The sequence below is a fragment of the Gymnogyps californianus genome, chromosome 4 (assembly GCF_018139145.2).
Source record: "Gymnogyps californianus isolate 813 chromosome 4, ASM1813914v2, whole genome shotgun sequence".
NCBI classification, from domain to species: Eukaryota; Metazoa; Chordata; class Aves; order Accipitriformes; family Cathartidae; genus Gymnogyps; species Gymnogyps californianus.
This window is the reverse complement of record NC_059474.1, coordinates 71,847,973-71,874,867: the sequence shown is the minus strand read 5'-3', so window position 1 is coordinate 71,874,867 and position 26,895 is coordinate 71,847,973. Positions and strand designations below refer to the sequence as shown.

The 26,895-nt window shown below is 40.9% G+C and overlaps 1 protein-coding gene across 2 annotated transcripts in view; it reads right to left on the bottom strand.

Moving 5' to 3' along the window:
* SLC7A11 (solute carrier family 7 member 11) overlaps positions 1 to 26,895 on the bottom strand; it is a 260,524-nt gene that overhangs the window by 32,885 nt on the left and 200,744 nt on the right. For both annotated transcript variants that reach the window (XM_050896134.1, XM_050896133.1), the window contains 5 exons: positions 25,518 to 25,644; positions 21,312 to 21,427; positions 13,363 to 13,488; positions 11,018 to 11,117; positions 7,896 to 7,940 (listed from right to left, as the gene is read on the bottom strand). In XM_050896134.1, the coding sequence (XP_050752091.1) occupies positions 7,896 to 7,940; positions 11,018 to 11,117; positions 13,363 to 13,488; positions 21,312 to 21,427; positions 25,518 to 25,644 (514 nt within the window). The remainder of the gene's footprint in view (positions 1 to 7,895; positions 7,941 to 11,017; positions 11,118 to 13,362; positions 13,489 to 21,311; positions 21,428 to 25,517; positions 25,645 to 26,895) is intronic.

Genomic DNA, 26,895 nt, shown 5'->3' with positions numbered 1-26,895 from the left:
ACTCAGAACATTTGGATCTCACTCATAAGAGAATTTCCAGCTTGCAGCAAGAGAAGTAGCATCCTTTAATTAAAAAAAATTTTTTTCGTGAAGTGCAAAAAATTAGTTCCTATATTGAGATTTCAGAAATCTGAACCCATCAAAACACATGCATCCAAGACTGAAATACTTAGTTTCAGAAATGAATTATCAGTCATTTATAAAAAACTATAATGAATGAGTTGACGATGTGAAGTATGTAAGCAGTAAATAAGGTTAGTGAGAGAGCAAAAGTAAAGTTCATTTTATCAAGAACGGTTTCATGCTGGTGAGCCAGCTCCCCTAAGAGCTAGTAATTGTCTATTTCTCCCTCAAACACGCACAAATACTACTGAATTACATTCTTAATTAAATGCTTTTTCATACAATTTACAAATAGCAAAACCCATGCTTGGTTTTGTTTAAGTATATTTGATCTAGTAAATTAATTTGTTTTCTTTATTTGGCAGATTCTGCTCCCCATTAGAGGATTTTATAGTTCTGAAGATGTGATTGTGAATCTGTCATTTTATCCCTCACACAGGGCACAATTAAACCGTGGAAAGCGATGTTGGACTCACCAGTGTTTGGACACCTCCTCTTCTGAGATGCTTAGCAGATAACAGAGAGAATTTAGGTAGCCTGTTACGCTTTTAGCTATAGTAAAATTTAGAAAGAATAAGATTTCTATTGAAGTGACACATGAAAATAGCTAGGGGGATGACAATTAGAACATCCTCATTCTATGATGGAGAATAAGTATTCAGATAGAAAAATAACCCAAGACACAAATAATATATCAAAGAAAAAATGCAAATGCTCACTTAACTGACCTGGCTTCCCCTTTAAGGGAATCTGATGAATTCACATGAGCAAATGGGCTTTGCAAAATACTTGAAAGATTAGCATTTGTCTCTTTTGATTATCTTCAGATAAAATATCACAATGTAATCCTATAACTTCTGCACTGAATATTTGGCACTGTAGCCTGACATGAAGAAAATGAATTGGAGTCAAATATATCTTTTACAAGGAAGTGGAACAGAATAACACAAGAAAGATTTCAAACTCCAGGTCCCGAAGCTATTCTGCTTATATCTAGGCAGGATACCCGCACCCAGTGTCAGACTTAGAAGGAAGGAACTGTATTTATGCCCAGCTACTTTGTGAGAACAGCTTGTCCAAAATTTAGTTAAAAATAAGATTGCATCCCCACGGGGAACGCCCCCAGGTGCTGGTTACTTGCGTAGGGACCTACACATGCTTCCTTGTTCCAGCTGATATCGTATGAGACTTTACAGGACTGGGACCTACAGAAGCCACACCCAGGGTTTAATAAATCTGCTAAAGCCTTCAGTTCAAGGAGTACGCGCGTAGATTTTTTGAATCCAGATAAACTTTTTTTGGTTCCCCGTAGCCCATGGCTTACCCCTGACCTTGGAAGGATGTAGATACTCCAAAAATGAAGCCAGGAGGTGATACCTCTGACTCCATAAAGTGGATAGAGAGAAGAAGGGGAGGACAGAAAGGAGGGAAATGGGGAGAAAAAAATGAAGTAACCCATCCTCCATTTTCACAGCAAGTTTGTGCCTGAGCCAGCTGTCCTGAGTCCCAGTTCAGTGCCTCAACTACATCGCCTGTCTTCCCTGAATAAAAAGCAGTGATGAGGTGTGTTTGAAATGATAGACAGCATAGCTGCAGGGAGATAAACTTCTGACTTTATTCCTTTTCTGGTGCCTAAGACAATCAATATTAATATTCCTCTTCAGAGTAGAGCTTGTCATTAAATTATAAAATAACAAAAATTAACAACGAAGCAGAGAGGCAGAAATGGCAAAGGCTTGCATCCTCCCAATTAACATTAAAAATATTTTTCATTGTTATCATTACTAGGAATAACTAGTCAGGGTCTAGATTGGTAGTGAGCAACAGTGCAATTCAAGTTTCTGATTGATTTTGGAAGGTGGGTGCGTTCTAATGTGAAGTGCCACAAATCAGATGGCTACAAACAACTAGGGAGCTGGAAGAGTTTTAGTGTCTTAGCCACCATTCCCCTCCCATCCATCTGCATCTCTATAATGCTTAGACACCCTGAAAAAAACCTCTAATACCACATTTCTCTCACTCAGTCCTCATAGATGTAAAGTGTGACTTTAAACTTTAATTAATACGAATGGGTGGTACACATTAGATTAATTAGACATGACACTCACATGATTTAAAGCCAATATAAAAACAGATTATATCAAACATTTTGATAACCTGATTTTACAAAATGTCTGATGACATCAAGCCTTGGTGACTTGCTATACATCTACTGCTTCTCGGTTCCTTAGAAAAGAAGGAATAAATGAAGTGAGAAGAACACTGGAAAAATCTAATAGACAAACTGACTAATCTCAGACCCCAAGGTCATAGCAAAGCAATTCATTTCTTGGCTTTTCAACAGCACAAGACATGATTTATCAATCTGAGACCAGGCTTATAAACGCTATACATCTCAATAATATGTTCTTTGCACTGTGTAACTTTTTAAACAATGATAGATTGCCTGGGCTGGACCAAAGTTATTTTACAAACAGAAACAGAATATTTGCGAATGAAATGGCCCAATAAGGGAAGGGGGGGGGAGGGGGGCCGGGGAGAAGAAAGGATTATGCCAAATAGCAGCTATACTTAACTGCAACCGCAAAGGAATCTAACCTTTTGCTGTAAAATACTTTCAGAATCCACGTCCTTTAAAAATCTCCTATCTATCATTTAATATAATTGAAATTGAAGACCACTAAAGGAAAAATATTTCCTAAGTTCAACAACACTAACAAAAACTTACACTGCCAAAGAAATAATATGATTTTGAGTTAAAGGAGGACTGTGAATCAATACCTCTAGTTGCCCACTTGATCACAGATTTCCTTGAAGTCATTAAGGAATTCAAGTCTTAGTTTCCCTTCCCTTAAAGTGAAATAATATTTTCTTTCTCTTCCAACAAGAGCCTAACTTTTATAACACGAAGCATTCGGGCTCATCCTCTGCTCATACTGAGGACGTAGAACATAAGGGTTTTTTTAAAGCAGGATTCTCTTTGGCCAGCATCTGACACAATCTGGCCCTGACTTTGACGAGGCTCTGAAGACATTGCTGTAATGTAAAAACACTCCTGTGTTATTTTCTCATCTGGAGTCCGTCAAAATTCCTGACGAACTAGAGCGCTGATCCTGAACTCTGCTCTGCCTGGGAAGGGAGGAGGGAAGTGCTGTTCGGGCATGAGCTGCTTTTAGAGTCTTGATTGAAAAAACTTGGTCTGTTTCTTGAGAGTACAGAGTGGATGCTCAAGAATACAGATGAGCTCAAAGACTATGTATAAGAAATGAGTTTGAAAGTTCAACATGCTTGATTTCCAGTCCTCTAAATTTACTGCTCCAGGCAACACGGCTCCTGTCAATTTTCAGGTGACAAATTCTCTCTCAGAGACCCGGCTCTTTCTTCATTCACTTATTATTTAGACAATACAATACAACCTCAGTTTGAGTAGGGCTGATCCTTATAATGTAAGAAAATAAAAAAGATCAAAGCTGCACATGACGTGGCTGCATGAGGTTATTTTGGTGAAGCCCTGCTTCAAGGATTATTCAGACATTTCACTTCAAACAGCAATCGCTATTGACCCAGCACACATATGCAAAGCATAATTTTCAAGAGTAAAAGAAATTTGTTATTACACTTCAACGTTGTTCCACATATTCTTGATAATAAAATTATTTCAGGCTCTTTTAAAAAATATTGTACATTAAAGCAGCTGAACACTGCAACCATAGCTCCTTGTAAAACAAACAACTTCATGTTGCTTCAGATCCTACTCATGCTGTGTGAGGCAAGCACTTTAACAAAGAGGAATAAAGAAATGAGTCCAGGCTTAAAAATGAGACATCAAAAGGGGGTTTAGCAGGAGACAGAAACACCTACTTTTACAGCTCATGATAACTAGGGTTATAATCATGTCCTTTTTCTTATACAAAAGAAGGGACTGTGACATTTCAAAAGTGAGAATACAGTACTAATTCCAAAAATCTGTTCAAAAAGTAATGGCATTCACTTTCAGATTTTTTTTTTTTCCTTTTTCCATTCTCCCTTCTGTAATTTAAAGGGCGCTTCCTCTCCACTTGGCTCATTTCCACTGTCTCTGTGTCAGCTCGCTCTATCTAGGATTTCATATCGCCTAGGTATCTCAGTGCCTCAGGCCCATAGTATTTATCCTATTTATAGACCTAAATCTGCAATTTATTGCGCCTGGGCAGACTGCTGCACCTACACAGGCTCCCACAGCCTTCAGCAGCCCTTTCTGCCTGTACAAACAGCCGCTCCGCTGGAGTACAAAGGCGGCTTTCAGCTGGGCAAGGTCACGAGCATCCCCCCCTTCCCCTGCCTCTCTCCTACATTTCCAATGGCACTTGCTGTACTCCAGCAAGCTTTCCCGGTGCCGCACACACCACAGGAAACAAAGCAATCCCTATCTGGAAAACCTTAATGTCTAAAAGTAGATGTTTCCGCCTTCCTGTGCATTTCAGGATATATTCTAGGGCCCTGACCCATCTCTCTCTCTCTCACCCTCCGCAATACCACAAGAGCAGAGAGGGAGTCCAGGACTCACCACATAAAAAGGGGCTTAAAGCCAGGTCTCCACGAACGTGGGCCCTTGGCAGCTCTGCTGCAACTCCTCTCTCTGCTAGAGCATTTCTGCATTCCCCCTGCTGTAACTGGGCTCTCCTCCCCACAACTCTTTCGGTACACTTCACTGCGGGTTTGCAGCAGGCTGGTTAACCTGGGGACAGGGCTGAACATTCATCTCAGCACCAGCTGTCAGTTACTTTAAAAGCTGCCGCACACCTGGAAATACGCAACTGTGACTGATTCTCAGGCAAACATTTACCTTGGCAGGCGCAGTGCAGCAGGCATCGCTGTGCTCACCTCTGTCGCTGTAAGTAATTTGCATCCCTAAGCATTGACAAACATTACAAATCGCACACCTGGAGCTGTTACAGACTCTAAGCAGTTCAAGCCTATGCTTCGCTCTTCCCTTTTAAAAACAGCTACATAATACTTTCGCAGCACTACATGCAACCTTTAACATAAGGCATACAACAAGAACGAAAGGAAAGACAGCATTTTAGGTAAAAAAAAAAAAAAAAAAGGGCAGTTGAGTTCTAATAAGTGCCTACAACAGCAGCATGATTAGTGGCTCACCTAACGCCTGCACTGAGTTTGGTGGGAGCTGAGACAGTTTCCCCTGGGATTAGTCCACACTATTCGCTTGCCCTGTATCTTTGGGAACGGTGGTGGAGCAGGCCCCCGTTCAGCAGGACATCTTTCCAACAGAGCCATTCACAGGTGGCAACTAGATTAAAAAAAAAATATTCCAGCTGTTTCGTTTAATTGCTTGTTTTGGGTTAACAGAGTCCAAAATCTCCAATTATAGGTGGTGCAGAGGTCTCCGTCAGCACAGACGGTAGCAACCCACTTGCCCTGCCATCACCTGCCACTTATTTAGCAATGTTTAAAATCCCATTCTCTTCTGCTGTATATTTGTACCTTTGCGTGGAGATTGTGATCCCAGGCACCCTGCTGTAAAACACTGGGCATCTTCCCTTCTCGTCCTCTCAAAGTCAACCCCAAGAAGAAGAGTGATGAAGGGAAGCTTTAACAGCTTTGTGACAACATTGCACAGGTAACATTGAGCTGTTTTTTCCAGAGCTGCCCTGGAATACACCAAACCAGCCAGGCTATGTGGCTTGCCCCCTGGTCCTGCATCCCCACTAGCAGCACAATTAACTTCAGCAGCTCTCCAAGCGTAACCTGGAGAACAGAGAAGCTCTCCTGAGATGGGGGCAGAAAAGAGAGTGTCTCCCTCCTTCACATCCCAGCTGCGATGAAGAAAACCCTAAAATCTAACCCACACCACTTTTCTTAGCTCTGATACAACATGCTTCAAGGGGTGCTTAGTTAAAAAAAAAAAAAAGGAACTATGCCTTTCTGTCCTACGCAGCGGATGGCAACATGTTCAAAAATATGCACTCCTCTGACTCAAACCACAAGAAAAAAAAAAGTCAACATAAACCAAAATAGCTGTAATGAAAATTACTAATAATTTCAGTTAATCACCATACAGTTAAGAGGACTGCAGAGACCCATAAGTGTATGAAAAGTCTCAAAGGGTGGTAGGCATGTGCATATTTAAAAACATCACACAGTATTGATGGTAACCTCATGATAATGTACAAATTATATTGCTTCAAGCAAATGCTTTTGATCACATCCCCAAGACTCTGGCTCCTAACCCATCTCCCCAGAATTTCCTGAAGCAGTAGAAGTCTTGGACCAGAATCACTTCACTCTTTTATTTAGTTTCACATTTCTTTTCAAGTCAGTCTGCAATACAACGATTTTTCAAAAGTTAAAAAAAAACGTGGTTTGTTTTTGGTTTTTTTTAAATGTTGGCCTCCTTTGACTTTATAAAGCACACAGATCCCTGGTAGTTAAACCCGGATTTGCTACTAGATCATCTAGCCTGAGTTCCTGTGTGTCCCAGGCCTGGGAAGCGTTAGCCAGCTGCTCTCCACCGAGCCAAATGACTCGTGTTTTACTAAAGCAGACTACCAATGAAAAACCCAATTGTACATAGGTATCTGTGCTAATGATTAGTCAACCACCTTGTTAAATATTAATGCTGTATTTTCTACTTGCATTTGTCTGGTTTCAGCTTCCAGTCATACATTCCTCGGTACACATATCCTGATCAGGTTAAAGAGCCCATTAACACCCAAGACCCCTCAAAGGCACTGAAACAATGGAAATCTGCCAGTCTTTCTGCCATCCTCATGTTTTATCATCAATTTCTTTATAATTATTTTCAGGTCTCTGAAGAAAATACCGAACAGAAATACAGAACCAGGCTTGGTTCAGACTTTGAAGAAACCAACTAAAAACCTTCTGCATGCTCCCCATCGATGGCTGTTTGGGGTTCTTTTACTTTCTCTACATGTCTATATGTAGCTTCATATTCTCTGAGTGTACAGTGTTGGGGGTCTTCTTAAACAGCAAGTTATTTGGTACCCAGCCAGGTATCTTATTTTAAAAACCTAAGAAAATGATATCTACCCATTAATTTTTAATCAAGTAAATTGTTTATTTCCTCAAAGAACACAGTTTGATTTGACAAGGCATATTTTCTTTAATTTTTAGAAAAGGTTAATATTGTTTTGTTACTGGCCAAATGTACCAAAACATATCTACCAAACTAGATCTGCCAAATCAAACTCTCCCTAATAGGACAGCTTTTCTTTCCTTATCTTACAGACAGGTGCTGTGAGAGTATTCATCTCTGGTTTGAAACAGACTCCCACCAATATCCCCCTGTTCGGCTTAATTGGATCGGATGCTGTGCTATGTGTATTCAAGATCCTGCAACTCTGAGACATCTAAAACAAGTAGAACTAAGTATTTGATTAATATTTAAACATAGCAAAACTGCCAAATATTGCAGCAGGTAAGTTTCTTGGGCAAGATTTCCCTGACAGGATACCAGTAACTTCCACTGAAAGGAGCCACTGATAGTTAGTTGCATCCTGAGGGTGAGAATCAGAGCCCTGAAGATCTACTTAGTTTTCTGCTTTCTGTGCACATAAAAGCAGAATACATAACAAGGTCACGACAGGCCAAAAATAGCAAATCTTCGAGCAGTTGCAATTCAAATAGATACCAGATCTGCTGGAAAGCAAGCAACTTGACCAGCATGCAGAATTTCTGAAGATCACTACTTTTATAGCATTTTAAATTTTACAACCATTTTTCAAAAGTCAAGAAAAACATTAGATACATACTTTTCAGGGTTTTCCACTTCTTCAGTAACAAAATTGAGGTAAAACCTAGAAAAGAGTTATAAAATGTATTATAAGGGCTCGGTAGATTTTGATTCTATATGTCTTTCCCAAAGAATCAAGAAGATGCTTTTAGTTAAGCGGTGCTGTTAATTATAGTAGACTTTGCAGACCCACGTTTGGATTAAGGAGAGTGTGAGATTTAACCTTCCCTCATCCCCACACTCAGGAAGGGAATTCTCAGAAAAGACTGCAAAGCAGAAAAAAGACAAAAGCTATGTAATGTCAGTGCGGAATTAAATTAATTTTTTTTCTCCAGCATACTAGGCAAATTATGGTTTACCCTATTCCTATACACAAATGCACACGCACCCTTAAACCTCATATTCCATTTGTGGCTGTAGCCTTTTACAATTTCAGGTTATATTGGCAAAAATTCTCATCAGGGTACTCAGCAAGGATTTCTTAACAATAAAAATAAATGAAGCCTCAAAAAAACCCCTCCTAAAACCAGGATTTTGACACTAGTATGTCATATACGATCACAAACCCAGGCTGCTAATCCTGTGTGCTCTTGCACAACCTCCAGTACAGGTTGCACTCTGGTAATATTCCAGCAGTGTGCAAGAGACAGCTACGCATGGGAATTCATAGGAACTACTCACCAGGCACAGCCCTGCATACAAAGCAACTGTAAGCCTCAAGGTCACTGAACCCTCTGTTCTGCATTTATTAGCACTAGGTCTGTGCAGCCCTGGATCACAGAGATGTGCCTGGCTCAGATATGGGCGCAAAGTCACATCCTGGCTAATTAAACAGAGCAGTCAATACAGTGCTTATGCTGGCTTTCGGCTTTTATAGAGGAAGACAAATGATATCTGACCCAACAGTGCTGCAGCGAATAAACAAATGGTACCTGATCTGGCAGAAAGTCTGGGAACTTCTCTCCGTCACAAGTCTTGGACCAGATCTGGGTTAGCAGAACGAGTTAGCGCTGGCTCACGGTTTTAAAAAATGTGATTTTGTGACCGAGCATGAAATTCTGTAAAACTAGATTTGCCATCTTATAGAACAACCTCAGTACTTGTTTCTAAACTTGCTAGTGCACAGAACACAAAAGGAGAGGTTGGGATAGTTCAAAGGAGAGATGGCTTTTGACAAGTAAGATGTTCAGCTGCTTCTTTCTGGTCTTAGTCCTTCTTCTAGACAGAAGTAATTTGACAGCCCTACATCAGGCCTTTTATTGATGCAAAGACATGCTTCCTTGCATTCTTTTCTCTACTTGTCCTTTTTCACACAGCATTTTATATACCGAATAGTCTACACTTGCTCTTCACAGGATGAACCAACACATATAAGAGATACTACCTTTATTTTGTTCTTTAAAGCTGTATCATTAAAAGTTAATAGTCTCATAAGCTATGCATAAAATTCTGCCTGCGTCCTGGGACACACCACCACCACTTGCAACACTCCTTCACATTCAGCTTATTGGATTGATTTAGCCCCATGAAACTGATAGTGCAAGGGTATTGACACTCCACTTAATGGTCTGCTCTTCTGTGCTCTGAGGCAATCAATTTGAGCTGGTGACAAAGACAAATAGGCAGCTGGGAAGAACCACTAGCCAAATTAGGTCTTTTCCTGCTAATTTCTTTTATAAGGACCTTGAAATAAAAGTCAGAAGGTGTAAAGGAAAAATAGAGATTCTTTTCTTTATTGTAGGGGTTTGGAACGTTAGGTGGAAATGGAAAGAAGCAATAGCATAACAGTATTTTTGATGTAGCATTTTACAGTAAACAAATTCTGCCTCAGTGATGAATAATATTAAAGAGCTTTTAAAATTGCCTTCATACAAAAACATACGGTTAGGTTACTATTTTTAAAGTGAGAAACCATCACATGTATGGATATGAGGGACAGAGGCGGTTATATGAGAGAGAGGGAAGAAGGTAGAGACTGTCCGCATAATGAGTTCAATTTCTTTGAGGCTTCAAAATGCCAGGCTCTTTTCTTATGTATCTATCACAGATAAAGGCTTTGGACTCTCTTGGGTTTCCCCCCCCACCATTTAATATAAAAGTTCTGTTCAGTACTTCAGTGTGCATGTTTATAATGCTTCTGCAACCAGGGAGTTACAGACAGGCAGAGACCTCAAATGCTCAGCCCATTGTCCCTCCGAATTAAATAAATAAAACTCTTATCTCTCAGCCCTCGCTTTTTGTGCGAGGTAAAGAACTTGGCTGCCTGTGAGGCTATGGAAAGGAAAGGGAAGACCTGCAGACAAAGCTATCTCAAAATAAGCCCACTCAGTGCATTGTAGTCTTCCCCCTCTCCCCCCCACCGCTGCTGCAAAAGCACGTTGGCACTGTGCAACGTGGAGCCCTCACTAAGCATGAATAAATCGTAAGGCAGATTCGAAGAGCAGCGGCACCTTTCAAACCAGCTGCTCTGTACTTTGATGGGGGAGAGGGAAAGAACTTGAAAGAAAGTTCTGAGCAAGATACTCGAAGGCAGATTCTTGTACCTTTGCTCACAGTCCATAGCACTGCTATGGAAGCCAGTTGCACTTCTTGTTAAGTGAGGTCCAATTCTCTTGGAGCAAGAGGTGTAAGAATCTAGGTTTTTTACCTTGTTTTGTGGTCTATACCGATGTTATCATGGTTGGCTTCTTATTCTTCAAATACTGCTTTTACAAAGCAAAGGCTGAGGTCCACACAACTTTGTAATGGTTCATAGATTTGTTTTTCATGTAATTACTGACTTGTTCAACAAAAATTAAAGCTTCTTTATCCCTTTTATCAAAATACTTAATGAAAATTTAAGAACATTCCTTTCTTGTTGCCTTTATTTCTAGTCTTAAGAACAGAAATAAAAGTCTGGTTTTTTTTAGTGTTCAGTGTGTGTTTACCTATTGTACACTGGAGAAGAAAAATCTTTCCTTTGTAGAGCTGCTTGCAGAATAACTACTGAACATATGGAACAGTGGCAAGATCTACCCTTACTAAATGATGTAGTTTGGCAAAAGATGTAGAAACTGCTACTCATTTCTTCATATAAATGTCTTAGTTAAAGATATTAGTGTTTGTTTTCAGGACAAATACTTATAGGTTTCAACAACTTACCAGCCTGAATAGGCATACATTCCTGAATAGAAAGCAAGTGGTAATCCCATAACACTGGCATCATTCCCCGCAAAGGCATTTTTAAAGTGCTGTGTTTCTCCTGCAACATCAACAAAAACAATATTGAAAAATAAGCTCTTTGGTCACCTACTACTTTAAAACAAATAAATATATCACACCGTGGAACATTTAATCACTCAACAGTTCACTGACTTCAGGTTCTGCCCTTGACCTTAATTTCTGACCCAACCCTTGCAGCCATAATCTGCCAGCAACTGTGAAAGGTTTCATGGCGTCCCTAGTCATGCAATAGCAGAATTTGACCTATTAGTTTTTTTTCAAAGCATTCTGAGCTTGATGACACTCCCTGCACTGTCATCTCCAGCAGTGACTTACATCAACATGAAAGAGCAGAATGAGCTCTGTGGTTTTTACTGTGGAAAGTTTCACTTGTTTAAACATTTTAATCGGAAGGAACACTGCTAGCATTTCACTCACAAGCAACATTTTTAAGGTAAAAAACCCAATATCTTAAACATTTCTACCACTGAAAAATTTAGTAACTCCCTACCACATTATAGTCAGTACTGTATTAATATTACACTAAGTAAGAATTACATATCTATAAATGCAAACATGGAAGAGTTGTGTTATGCTCTTACTCATTTACAAGGTGCTTCATGGTCTGTAAGACCTCCCCACAATATCCCAAATTTCCTGAGAAGCAATGATCCTCCACAGAAAAGGAGTAGGAAGAAGCAGAATTCATTCAGACTTAAATTAGCAATGGGTCAAATCCTCTACCCTTTACTCGGTTTTTACTGAGCCCTCAGTCAAAATTCCCACTGAAGTGGAGGCTTTTTGGGTAAGGAAAGAGCTGTGGCCAGAGGAAGGTCCCAGCAGGGAATCAGGGACACTATCTGAGCTTCTTAAGGACAGCAAACCCCATCCAAACCTGGATCTGGCCTGCTCCAAAGGTCTAGCAGAAACAGGGCAGATGGGAACAGAGAGAAATTTTGCATATGAAAAGAGATGACGGAAGAGGCATTGCAACTGCCAGAAAGGAAGTGAAAAACATGAAAACAGAAATAGTGAATCAGCAGAGTACTACACAGGAAAACTTTTATTTCAGAGTCTATCGCTAACCACAGAGAGCTGCCTGTCCCTGAGAAACTGAGCTCACTGCAGAACCTAATGCTGTGCTGTTGACTCAGATGGGAGGCTTTGTGAAGCATCATAAAAGAGCATCCCCAGGGACAGAGCCAACAACTTGTGATAATTTTTGTTAGATAAAATCTGCCACCAATTCATTAAAAAGTGCTCCCCGTTCTGACCCTCCGCGCTGAATGGGTCCTTGTGCTTTGTGTAGTTATTGCCTAGCGTTATTGTAACGAGAGTGAGCTGGGGCTTGTCACCATCTCACACCCGCTGCGGATAGGGCTGTAATGGAAAAGCCTCTTCAGGTAGCTGAGCATATGTCAGTGAAAAGAGCTTCTCTGCCAGCACGGCTTTACCCAAACGACTTCCAGAGAGCCAAGGAAAGGCCTGCGCAGCCATGTCCATGCTGCGTGCTGCTGGGGAGAACAAAGGTGTGTTTTCACACTCCTTGCTTATGCAGCAACATTGATAATGTCTGTAGAGTAATTCTGGCCCTCCAAACACTTCTGCTTTCCTTTCCTATGCTTGGGTTAGCCCCAGACTGTTGCCTTTAGCTGTATACTTCAGTTTTTCACTTGGAAGAAGTAAAGTGTGCATGCAGCATGAGCACCCAGTACTTGCAGGCAGGAAGCCCATGAAAGCAATAGCTAACTACAGTTTCTCTTGCCAGTACAGCACCTTTAACTTCACAATTTACATCACCAAAGTGGTAGAATACCATCCATGATGCTGTTTCTTTCATATATTCCCCAATTCTGAGCCCCCTCCGCCATCACATACCCAGTACCGAACAGGACTAGGCACTAGCCCAGTTAAAGAAGACATATTCTGCCCGGACTAGGCGTATGCTTTGGGGAGAGGTATGCCTATCTGTCATTAAAGCCCATCCTGCCCCTTTCACAAAGTTCACACCAAAGGCAAATTACAGAGAAGAGCAATCCTGTCGCTCATTTGAAAACAGAGTCTGATCTGAATAGACTCATTGGCATGCTGAAGAAAATACCAGTTCATCCCAGTGTAGTTCCACTTCTAATCAATTACATGACAGTACAGAGCTTCAGTTAAGCAAGCACAGACTAATTAAGAGATTTTGCTGCTATAAGCATTATTTGGTGGAGGCAGGTGGGGAAAGACTGGGGAGGGTAAAGATAAAAGCACTTTAAAAGCATTTACTTTTCATTTCATACCTTTAATTAGCTGGATAACTCCAGGGACTATAATTATCAGAATTGCTACAAGCTTGCAAAAGGTAAGGAAAATCTGAATGCGGGCACTCCAGCTGACACTCGTGCTATTGAGCACCATCACCAGCGCTGCAAGGGGAAAAAGAAAAGTTAGACAGAAATACTCGTGCCGCTGAAATCACTACAAAACTCTTTGCCAGCAGAGAGGCCACACACACAATAGATCCTGATGCGTTAAAGGAAACACACCCCGATAACCTTCTCCAGCTGCTGCCCTCCCACTTCTCGCATTCCCCTTCCGGACACTGCACAGAACGCTTGAGCTGAGCCCCTCTGTCTGACCCACTGTGTGGCCCATTCATCTCTCTGCTCTCTGCCTGGCTCCCTCTGCACCAAATTACAGCTTTGTTTACCCAGAACTGTTAGCTGTTGGTAGACGATGGGCTGGCACAACCCTGCCTTGGATGAAAGAAATTAATTGCCCAACTCTTGTCACTCCAGATTTCTGTATCAGTGCCGGTTTGAGTAGAGATTTGCATTTTCAGAAAACAATAACAATTAATAATCATATTAAACTTTCTCACTCCCATTTAGGCCCCGCAATAATTTGTCACTCACTACCTTATTTACCCTGCTCCTCTTTTCCACTTTCTCCTTCCTTATTGCCGTACCACCAGAGATGCAGGAGGGCCAGAGTGCAAGTAATGTGCCTGTCCTTGTTGGGAATTGGTGAAGAAACAGAGACCTTTTACTTCTTGAAAACAAAGCCCAGGTCTGCGCCTCACCAACACGTAGAGAGATAAGCGAGAAGGGCTTTTACGTCCTGTCTGCTCGGCTCGCGTCTCCTTCTGGGCCAGGGAGGGCATCTTCTGGCCTTTACTACAGCACTGACTGACAGGAGGATGGTAGGTCTTATCATTTGAGTACCAGTTATTCTAACTTATTTAAACAATTACCCTGGCAAAACAGAATCAATAAAGGAGTTTAGATATTTAAAAAATAAAATTACCTAAAGAACTGAAAATGTGAGTCATTTCACTAGATAAAAAGTCCCTTTCCTCCTCTGCTGCAGGGAAAGGTGGACATAGTCAAACAAGCCTGCTCACTCATCTTCTCTTTCTTGCCATCGTATGGAGCTAATGAATTTGCTCCTCATCACAGTCCTCCTGTACTTCAAACTCCCTCAAGAGCACCAGTTTGTCTGTATCATCAGCCATATCACACATCTTGGGAGGCATCAAAACACAAGTTGCTATCTCCCTCCAGAGTCTGGGAGCTAGTTTCTATGAGCTAGCATTGTAAAACTGGCATGGTACAAGCTTTCTGGCAGCAAAATCCACTGATTTATCTCTTCTTTTATACAGATTCTGTTCACCAGCAAGGCCAAAAAATAAGTCATAAAAAATTCTTCTCAGTTTAAACCAAAAGTAGTTTTGGTTTAATGGAAAAGGGAGAAAATTCCAAGTAATCTGGATTCCAATACAGTTTTTAGATATTTTTAATAAAATAAAAATTCCAGAAAAAAATATAAAAAGTATTTTCTGGAATTTTTGTTTGGGAAAGAGAAGGCCGCACTCTCAAATGAACAATTTACCAAAGTCAACATAAACTTGCAACTTCACTTAATGTGAATTTTTCACCACAAAAAGATCTTAAAGGTCAAAATGTTTTTCCAGTTCTGTATTTCACCGTATTTCAGAACTGAGGCATTCTTTCCTAAGTCACAAAGAAATCACTTGGACTTCTGCAAAGTATCACTTGAGATCCAAATATGGGGTTTTTTTGCTTTATTACTTCCGTGTATACCTATACTTGGCAGGAAACAGAAAATCCCAGGGGCCTGATTCATCACTCTGTTGTCCCAATACTACCCTGACATATCTTCACTCATTTAAATGTTGAAAGATCCCTTGATGTTGCTGCTGAATATTAGTGCTGATTAAGGCTCCCCCTCTTTTCCTAGGGCTTGATTACCAGGAAGGTTAACAACTCTCATTTAAGCAAAATCTATTTAAAATATTCATTTGACCAACAGTGTTTAAGTTATAAAGAAAATCCAGTGCCATAAACAACCACTGGCTTATTTCAAATTTCCTAGAAAGTTCAGGATATCTTACTTTCCCAGAAGACGAAAGCCAGGCAGGGACCAGGCCACAAGAAAATGTCGAGGAAGAGTTTTGTGTGTAAGAAAGTATCTGCAATTTGACATCCAGCTTATTCAGGGTTCAAGCTGACTGCAGCAATCGGTCTGTTACCTTACACAGGTCAGAATAGGTCACATGAGCATCCTCCCTGCAGAGAGCCCTCCTCGAGGTTTTCTAATGTATCGGTTTCACCTTCCTGATACACATATGAGAATGTCACTGGATGGCAAACTAGTACAAACACTAACATCAACTCACAAGGAAACTCATAACCTTCCTGGCTGGCCAGCCACACACAAATCACAAGCCCCAAATCTGTATAAGAGCTACACTGGCTTGGGGGAAAAAAATTAAAAAAAATGCAGGCTGGTATTCTCATGAAGACAGCCTGCTTGTGAGCAGGCTGTGTTAAAACCTTCTCCATCCCCAACTGTGAGTTCGAGCCAGCCAAATGTTTAATCTGAGGCTTTCTAATCAAATAGCAAAAGCAAAACGGACACAGCAAGGACCTTCATTTGATCGGGAAGCTGAAGGGACGCTACACCTGCAGTCAGTCCAGTGCCCATGCCGTTAGTTTTGATGGTCCTCTACAAGAGTAAGTCCCTTGCAGAGATGGACAACCACACAAATATAGTAGTTCAGGTTGCAGGGCTGAGACTTAAGTTCTTAGAAGGTTTGAGACTAATTGGTATCTTTTGGAATTTCATTTTATTGGACTTAATAGGCTATAAGAATTTACAGTCATCTTATACTATTTAGTCTTAGCAATTCTACGTGCACAACAGACATAGAGATGTGGGGCTTATACTGCTATCATATATCAGCACCATACTGGTTGTGTTAGCAACTGGATAGTAAAAGGCAACAGAGAAGAGGATTCGTGAAGAAAGCTGCTAGAGACCAGGAAAAGAATATGACAACTGTGCCAGGAGGATTCAAGAAGGAAATTGTATCTTGAGACTATGGTCATTATTCAACACCTCTCTTCTATGAACAGGGCCTTATAGAGATATTTCAAGAAACTGATTGCAGACGCTTTGATACAGGATCACAGCAAAGATCAGAAGGAAACAGCAACTCCCCAGACAAAAGGACAGTGAAAGGAGGACTCATCTCTAACTTTGCTAACTAGAAGTCAGGCATCTAGTGTGGCTGCATCATCAATGAAGAGACAGTTACCTCCAGAGGATGAATAATAACACCTCTTTCAGATGCCTATCTCAGATGAGATGAGTTGCCTGCAGGAAATGTCTCTTTCCCTCTCTCTCCTCTAACTCTATGGGGAGCATAGACAATTACCTTAAACTAAACACCTAACTAAAAGTGAGATGAATCCTAACCGAGGGGAGTATGGAGGGAGAACAAAATGGGCTTCATGAACAATCAACCACAATGGTAACACCAATCATGTTGCTTTTCACAATCTCTTTCCTTCACACAGCCACAGCTATAGTTGGATAACGAAATCTAAGGGGAGAAGCAGCAGTAAGCATTACATCCTGGCCTACTTTTCAAGGATATATGTACCGTTGTCTCAGCAGGAAACCAAGGAAACCGCCCTCCCCTAACTTGTCAGGCTTTTAGGGTCAAGGCATTCACACAAAGCAAAAAATACCCTCAATTTGCAGATCCTAATGCGTCAATTAAAATGAAGTCACAGGAGGCACAAAAGCACCCATCAGAGCAGCTTTTGCTATCCCTGCAAGCCAAGATTTAAACTGCTTGTCTGAAAACCGTCAGCAGTAGAGAGTGATATCTGTAACATCTGCCATGATGAAAAAAAAAAAAAAAAACCAAAACCCAACTAACTATAGACTCGCATACACACCAAATTTATGCCAATAAAGCTTGGGCTGGAGTATTTGCCAGCAAGCATTGATAGATCTGTACAGCTGACCTTGGTTTTCAAGCATAACATTGCCTCTAACAGTCATCGTTTGGGGTATTTGAGTTTTTTTGGCAGACCTCCAAAAAAAGGGGAAAATTATATGTTATTGCAGCGTAAAATGCCCAAAATACACATGAATGAGTGTAAAACCTTTAAAAACATGTGCGAGCTGGTAACCTGCTTTCAAGTCTCACAGTTTTTAGTAGCTGAAACCTGTTTATCTGCTTTCTGATAGGAGGCCAAGCGAAAAGATTAGAACACGCTCAGTTAAGATTGTGTATCTATTCAGGTTACATATTGATAGTACAGTTCAATACCCTTGCACAGTATAATTTATCCCTACCTGTTACCAATATATTTAAGTTTTCCATTAGGAGAAGAATTAAAGGATAGAAATAAAGCAATATATGAATATAGGGGTTCTTTGCACTGTCTATCACCATGCTTTGCAATGGTGATAGGATGTTTCCTCATTGGAAGAAACAGTAAATACAGAGGGGTCTACCAGCTTTCACTTAAAGGAAGAAATGAATTTTTAGCTCTTTCTCCTAAAAAGACTGTCTTCAGCATCAGAACAAATGCGGACAGCATCGCTTCTGCTTTGTGTTCTGGGGCTGTTGTGTCTCACTCAAGCAAAGGTGGGCATTTAGAAGGCCTCCTCTCCTGTTTGCATTTTCTTCAGCTGTCCTTCCCTACGCTGGGGCACATCCAAGTTCTCTCTCCTCTACCTGGCTGCTTATTGTCATAAAAATTGCAGTAATTAGATATCCTTGAGATGTCTGCTCTCCTCTCAGGTTACAGTTAAATTGACTGAGTTTAGAAAAAGTTTATGGTAGACTGACAAATAGACCGAGATATGCATATCCAGTATTTGCCTAGGTTTTTCTCCTCACAGAGATTCGCTTAAGAAATACCAAGTGAATTAAAGTGATTTCTAAATTTGAAAAGAACAGGCAGCCTTTGCTTCAGAAGTTCAGAAAGCTGGGGTATCTGAAGAGAACCTCCACACAAGAATCCTTTTCTCTACTGAGCCATTGAAATGTTTGGACTTTTTGGTTGGTTGTTTTTATTTAAAAAAAAATAAAAACGAAAGCACCATACTGTGGAACAGAAAATTTGCTTCTACAGATTGTTCAAAATTGCTCAGAACAGATGTGATTTTGAGGGGAATTTTGTGCCCAGCACATGCTTTTTTCCTATAAATAATAAACCAAGAATGAGGTTTTCTTTAAAGGTCACCATCTCCAGTAGTCCCATTTTAGCTCTCATCTGATCTACATCTTTCTCTGCAGCACCGTCGTTCCTTTTTCACTGCAGAGGCACTGAGGTGGAATGGTGGGGAGCAGAATGGGCTGTAGCCCCTCTACGAGAAGTACTTGTTTGCAGCTGGTAGAGGAGCAACAGTATTTGCCACTCCCCATCATAATCCTTGTTGCATCCATCTCAGGCAACCTTTTAATAATAGGCTTAAATTGCAGAAAAGGAGGTTTAGGTGGAAAAAAATAAATGAGAAAAGCTGTCTTGTGACAAGGACAGAAAAAAACTAGGCTGTAGTATTAGGTGAGGCTTTAGAAACTCCCTCACTGGAGGTTTTAAGACCAGTTTAGACAAACAACTGTCAGAAATTGTTTAGATATGCTGATTGTGTTTGAGGTCAGGGGATCACCTGGAGATTTTTCAAAATCTCTTCCTGCCCTTTCTAGTATGATCAGAAATGACAAGGTAAAACTACAGAACAGAGTCTCACCCAAGGACAGAGCTTAATGGTGCTTCCCACTACCTTTCACACGCGCGATAAAAACAGATATGGAATGAGCACTCTGTCATCAGGCACAGGAGGGAGAAGGGACCAGCAGTGGATAAGAAGACAAAAGGCATGTCAGCTCACTTTCTGATTAACTTAAAATTTTCAGTGGAAGCCAATGGAAGCCTTTAGCACCATTAAATTGGATTATAAGATCTTCGGGGCTCCAATGTGTCTGTTCAGCTCAACACCACCTTAATCTTACCTATCTCTCTGCCTACATGCACAATACGAAACATTCATAACAATTACCACCACAACAGCTAATTCTTACCATACAAGAATAAGTCATGCACTCTGGGATCCCTGAGCTTAAGTGTAGCATATGATCAAAAACTACTACAAATGAAACACCACTGTAGAACATACTGCAAAGAATAAAGATAAAGCCTCAGTCTGACATATCACTCTTTTCCTCAGCATTGTCCCATTCACCATTACAAACTTTCTACAAGAATCCCTTCTTTCGGTGAAATGACAGCTCATCTTACCTGCGCTGTACAGACCCGCGCTCACCATAGGAGCAGTTTGCTGCGAACTCCTCTCTTCCTTTAGGCTGTAATTATTTCAGCATAACTCCACCCCCCCTGCAATGCTACTTCTTTGTTTAATTACTTTGCAAAGCCCTGGCTTATCACACAGATTTTCAATTAAATTAAAAGCAATAAAAACCTATTTCAAATTGTTCACTTATTGTGCTTGAATCACATGCACTTAACAAAATGCTTTGATGGAGTCCTCACTTAACATTCCTTCTGTCTCAGTGACCTTGAAGTTACTGAACATCTGTTTCACCCTTATCTTGCACTGAAATATTTCAGACAGATGTAGTTATAAAAAGTCATTGACCTCAAAATTCAAGCCCTTAATTCAATTATTCCTATGAAACCTATAGTTTGTGCATAATTAAGTTAGAAAGAAATGTGGTCACATACCAATTTTTTTTAACACTCTTGGCAGAAGGGAACTCTTATCAAGAGAGCTCCTACAAAAAGCCACAGTAACCTGGAGACTGGAAATTTCAGTGTCAGTTGAACTTCCCACCCCAAAGAAAGAAAAAGTCATCTGAACCTCTTATTGTGCAAAACTGAAGGGGTCTCCTGTGCGCCTTTGATCATTTTGCATGTCTTAATTCCTTTTTCCGGTCCTTTTGTTTCTGATGTGTGCACTGACCAAACTGAAAGGAACAATCTGCTACTAATTACTCAGGTCTACTCTGCAGCCTCCTCCCAGCACAGCTGAATGCAAATGTGTGCGCACGTGTGCAAGGAGCATCATCACCAGTGACGAGAAAGAACTGGAAACAAGCCTCTGGCGCTACAGGCACATGGCTCCAGAGTCCCGTTCACATCACGATTTGTGCCTTCCCGTTTCATGCAGCCTCCCACACCAGCCCAGGTACACAGTAAAGCTCCTGGTCTCAGGGTAGCCTCCCTCCTTCCACTGGCAATTATTGGTTCTCTGTAGCCCTAAACGGTCCCTTTTACACTAATTGCAAAGTCAGCAAGAGTAGGACAAGCTGCTGGTCACAGACATGCATTTTCACCAAGCTCTACACCCTGCTCCCAAAGTCATCAGTTAGGTTCCTGCTTCCTGAACTGCAAGGGCCTCAATAAGTTTTATTGCTATGAAGGACAGAGTGGGACTAGGGAAGATGATCTCATGTTGCCTGTGCTCCACTCAAGAGAACTACATTTCTTCATGGCATCATACTTGGCACTCGATTGCCTCCTAAAACAGGGATAGAGCAAAGCCCTTAAAAATCAGGTAATCATTCTTCCATATCTCTGGCACTGGCTCACCATCTCTTAGGGACTGAAATTGCTTCCACAAAAGTAATGAGAGTTCTGCCATTAATTCAAGTGGCAACAGAATCAGCCTTGGCAATAGATTTTCCCTGCCATTAATAAAGTCTGCTATTCTTTTTACTACTGCGTATGTTCACAAACGCACATACCCAGGCAAAAAGTCACGCTGATGCCCTTGGCATTGGATGCACAGTCATTTTGTAATGATTCACATCAGACTACTACCTGTTCAGTGTGTGATTACTTTTTTTTTTTTTTCAATTTACATCATCTTTACCCTTCCCTGAAACCTAAAATTGGATACTTACTGATGCCAACAGCTGTAATAAGTTTAATTGCAAGTTCTGGGATTTCACACTGCATAAAGAAAGGTTCCAAAATGTAACGTCCAAATGCCAACGATATCACTGCTGTGGCAGCAGGGCTAGAGTAAAAACAACAACAACAACAAAAAATCACAAAATTAATCTGCAATAATACATAGATAATATACTTATGGGATCATGCTGTAACTTTACTATCATAGAACTGTGAACCGTACTTAATTTTGGTGCCTGCTTGTAACTATGCTGCCATGTACCATGATTTCTGAATGTTGCCTGAAACCGTGAGCAGTTTAGCTTTGCTCAGCAGTTCTGATCTTGACAGCAACACTTCTTACCAGGATCGCTCTTACAACTTCCGTGTTGCGAAGCAGCCATAAACAGAAAGGAAAGGTATCAATAGAAATCTTCATTCACTTGCTTGAAGTGAACATGGCCAGAAGTAGATTACATGGGCAAAACCCTGAGTAAAAGTTGTTGAGGACTGAATTCTAGTGGCCAGGTCTATCTCACCCCTCAGAGACACAAGCAAATTAACTTCAATCAAGCTGAGAATTCTGCTTTACTGAAATAAGTATCCAAAACCTACCCAAGTCTGTTATTAAAATCTGAGAGAATGCAAAAATTGAATTTCCTAAAATGCAAACAGAACTTGTTCCTTTTATTGACTAGCAACTTCCCAGAACTGCAAGTGGAAGCAAAAATCCTCAATGTACAGAAAGCACCTACCACGAAACAGAGAAATGTGAAGAAGGGCAGGCATGCAGTTGTTGCATTTGCAAATTTGAAATACTCGTGATATTCATACAGCCTTTCTCTTTGAGACAAGCTAAATGTTTGCCAGAAGCCTTAGCGCTGACACTTATTAACAGCAAATTATCCTGTGCCTCAGATCAGACACTGTCTGCATATTACAGTTCCAGTGGTCTGTTCACGTTTGGTTTGGGAGGACACTTTCACCCTTCTTAGGACAGCTGGTAGCATCTGTGTGTCATCACACACTCACACACAATAAGGACAAAAGGGCATATGATTCAGCCTCAAAGGATTTTTGAGTTAAACAAGAGTCCATGCAAATTTCTTGTGAAAAAAAAATCTACAGCATTTAATAAAATAATGCCTCACCTTACAGAATTTTAATAAAAATATAGTTGCTAAAAATGCTATGGAACAGTGTAAAAATTCTGCAGAGAAGTTATTATTCTCCATCGAACGATAAAGGAATTTTCCACAAGCGAGTTTCGCCCTTGAAACAAAACCCACTTTCTTAGAGTTATGACTCAACCAAAATGTCACACATTGCATTGGATCAAACTGCAGAGCAGCAAAGAACAGACGGATCTTCCTCGGAAAGTTTCTGCGTGGACAAGTGAGGGCTGCTGCTTGTGTGTCCCCCACGCACGAGGACTGTTCTTCTCACTGGCCAACAATCGGCTTTGCAACTTCTGCCTTCGCTCAGGGACCAAATGTCCTCTGTGCTGGATTTACACAGACATTTACTGACTTTACCTCGGTGCAATATTTCTAATTTACATAAAAAGATCACCAGGCGTCCGGCTTTTAAACACTGCAGTCTGCCAAAAGTAGTTTGAAGTGTCCTAGATCAGATGAAAGATCAGATCTTTGGAGCCTTCCCAGATTTTTTTCCTCAGTCCCGGCTCCTTTTTCCAGAATTTGGATTTTTCCCTCTCATTTTAAGAAAGGCCTTTTTAAAGAGGCAGCAACTGCTATCCACACCATTATGTTTTTAAAAACATAGCTTTTAAATTATACCTCTAATAAATAGCTGTGTCTCTCTCATTCCCATGTCTGGGGGGAGATGTTGCTGGCAGTGTAGTCAATCAATGGAAGAAGAAGTTGAAGGAATGGGGCATTTTCCTTTTGACTGCAATCCTACAGACAGGCTGGCAGCCCCCTAACAACTGGGTGTTCAGGAGCAGACTGAAAGTGCGTTAGCAGCTTTCATTGAAGGGCAAGGAGCACAAGAAGCCACCAGGAAAGGAGCAGGGACAGTGCTCCAGCACATACCACAGGTGAGTGAGTCACTTGGCAGCGCACTCTCACCCAACCTGTGTTTAGCAACCACCATAGTTAAGCACTGCAGACACACTACAGACAATGCATTCATGCAATCATCTTCACTTGTTTGAGAACTAGCTTTTTTTTTTTTTTTTTTTTTAAAAGGTGTGTAATATGCCCTCAACCTGACTTTTGGGGAGAAAAAAAAGCCCCTACGTGTACTAGATGAGGAGCAGCGCAGTGTAAGGTACCTCTAAACAGCAGGTGATGCTGGCACAGTTTAATCAGTATGTGAGCAGAGTTTAAGTGTGTCCTAGACTGTAAAATAGTGGCTGTAAAGATATACGAGAGCAGGAAATGTTTATTTTGGTTGCAGATGCTCCACCAGCCCATGGGTGTGGTAATCCTGCAATCTTTCAGAGGAAAAAACAGCTTAGCTGAAAAGTGTGTGTGCAACTTCATCTACTGAAAAAAACCTAGATACATATTAGGTCTCAACTTCTTTGATAGCAGCAGCCAATTAGCTTACCAATGCAGGAGTCAGATATAAAACTCTACACAGAGTTTCAGCAGCGCTGCTCTGATCATCGCAAGTTGTAACAAGTACGCCTCCCTTGCTGCCTTTCAGATTTGATGATTAAAGAATCCACTGATGTTCCTTCCCATGTATACTTTCTGCGTGTGGGGCAGATCACAATGACTAAGAATGTTTTCATGACACTCCTGGGACACTATCATATGTAAAAAAAATAATAATTTTGTGAGGAGAGGAATTTATGAAGCCTGGTTTCTTGTGGGTATTTGTGCCTAGGTTAATAATGTCCCCCTGCCTAGTAAGGTGCAGGTTAAGAAGGGGATTTCTAACGCTTCTCTCTTTTGTTGATTCTCCGATGTGCAATGAGATAGCTACGTTCACAGCACTGTGCTTCTCACAGTGAAAACATAGGTCCGTGTCCTCTCTCTGGTTTTCCTTTTTGGCAAAAAGTTAATACGGTTAAGACATCTGCTCTTTCATCACCTTTGATGGAACTTACGCTGTTAATTCGAAGGTTACGTATGGGTGGGGAGGATGTGAGGGACCATCTGACATACACAATGATTTCCTCCGGAAACAAGATAAGGATTTATGGATTCACAATGACTCAGCACTGTCAGTGCTTTTTAAACTCAACAGTCTATGCTAGAACTTGTCAATATTATGTAAACATAGTTGTGATTTGAAATGAGGCTTGCGCTTTTGTAACTAATTTGCTGATTGCGGAAGAGAGGGGAAAGGAGCGCTCACTAGCCTGAGGCAGGAATGGAGCATTCCCAAAGTTATTTTGCAGAAGTGAGTTGCCCTGTTCTACATGTAACAAGCTCTCCAGCCTCAGCAACACTGTTCAAAAAAAAAAATAAAATTAAAAATTCAAAGGGCCACATTTGAGTTTGATACAAAGATCCATTTACATTTTGAAAATTTATTTGATGTGATTCGATGATTCGGCATCTTCATATTGTAATTCACCTATACAATGTCAAGGGCTGCATGAGTCACAGGCTTACACAACAAAACAATACTTTGGACATTTTAGATACGTAAGGACTTGATGTTGCTTTATTTGGCCAGTTAGTGCTTTTCATAGTAAGCAAGAGTTAAATTCTCCAACACCCCACAAAAACAAAAAATAGGGACCTGAACTGACCTATAAAGAATACATAGTGCCCCCAAATCTGAAAACTACTGGGCAATAGCTTCACCAGGAGTTATTCCTGTATCCACAGACAACAGCAACTGCTCCAAAAACTAGTGCAAAGACTGAGAAAATGTAAAGGTGACTTCCCTCTTTCACTATACTATATATAGGCATGGGTATTAGCTTTATTAGTGACATTAATGGATGCAGTAAGCTTAGAAAAATTAAAGCAAGTAACTGAATTTGTGTGGCAGGCAGTTTTCTCAGAATTGGTTTTTCCCCCCATACATGCACATATGTCATCTTGAATGTTTCAATGCTGACAAGCAAAATAGCGTTGTTAAATTCTCTGAAGAAACCACACTAAAAGAACACAGCTCATTGATCAAGATATATTTGATTTGTTTTGCCCATCACGTATTGAAGATTTTTCTTTATGACTGAAAAGTGTATTGCCCATCAGAAAAGAAACACAGAAAAGCCACAATACACTTACCGAATGATGAGTAATTCAACCCAGACTCTCACAAAAGCAGGTAATGGGCCAAAGGCCTCCAGGATATAGGTGTAGTGACCACCAGATTTCTTAATGCACGTTCCTAGTTCAGCATAGCAGAGGGCACCTGTAAGAATTAAACTGTGGCATCACAAGAGATATCCAGAAATACCTTTCAAAACATTTATAAGCTAAACAATAGAGCTACCATGGTATCACAACTTCTTTTGATATATTTCAATAATTTTTTTCAAGCAATTTTGTAAGTTTTAATTCATTCAGCTACACTTGCAGCTAACCAAACTGTACATATATCCAGTTACATTTACGTGTAAAGCCATTGAACAGACTATTTGCTATCAACAAGTTTCATTACTCACCCGTATCTCATGAAGAGGGACAACAAAACACTGTCATGCTGGCTGCCCTGGCTCCCCAGCCAGCCTGCCTGCACTGGTAAGTGAAAGCCTTCTGACACATTTGCTTGTTATCAAATGATGATCAGCTCCTTTCAGCCTTAGAGATGCCTGGCTCAGCCTCTGAAGAAAAGCCTGAAAACTGTATTACCTCTCCTCAGCCATGGGCGAAGCAATCGACTGGCCAAAATTTGGAAGTAGGAATTACAGATTAAGAATTTTCCTTGAGAGTACTCCCAGCGTCTTACAAACAAAATTCAGGGGATGGCTTAGCCCTGGCTTTTCAACACTGGTGCAGTGTTGTTGCGTGCTACTAATGCAATGAAAGCTCAGTTCATTTCTGCATTGCCTTAAATACAGACCACGTTTTCATAGCAGGAGGCTCATTTCATCCTTTGGTGCATTTACACTGACTAAAATAAAACCCAAATCATCATCACATTGCTGCATTAGTTCATGCAGAAGTGGTTCAGGCCCCTTTGGAGCAAGTACTAGTGGCATTCCCAGCAAGCAGCAGCTCTCAGAGAGCTCCCCGAGGCTGCTGCCGGCACAATGCGTGGCCTCTGCCATTACAGAGCAGGCAACAGCATGCTGCAACGATGAGGACCTGCATGAAGCCTTCTTCACCCATGCACCATCTGCTACTGTTGCCTAATGAGCCATCACCCAGTCACAAAGCCAGCGGATTCTCAGTTCCACATGTGGACCACATCAGTAGAGAAGCGTACCACATCCAATGAATGTAGGCAGCCCTTTTAGAACTGAGAAGCCAGATGAAAACAGTAATAAAGTTTGTAAACACCGCATCACAGAGATTTAAGATCAGCAACATATATGAACTCATTTCGGCTCTGTTCCCTGCATGCTTTTATGCTGCAGCACTTTAAGATGAAAACTACAGTTGTCAACCACATAACATGTATAAGCCCATTAAAGCCCATTATGACAAATTCCATCCTTGT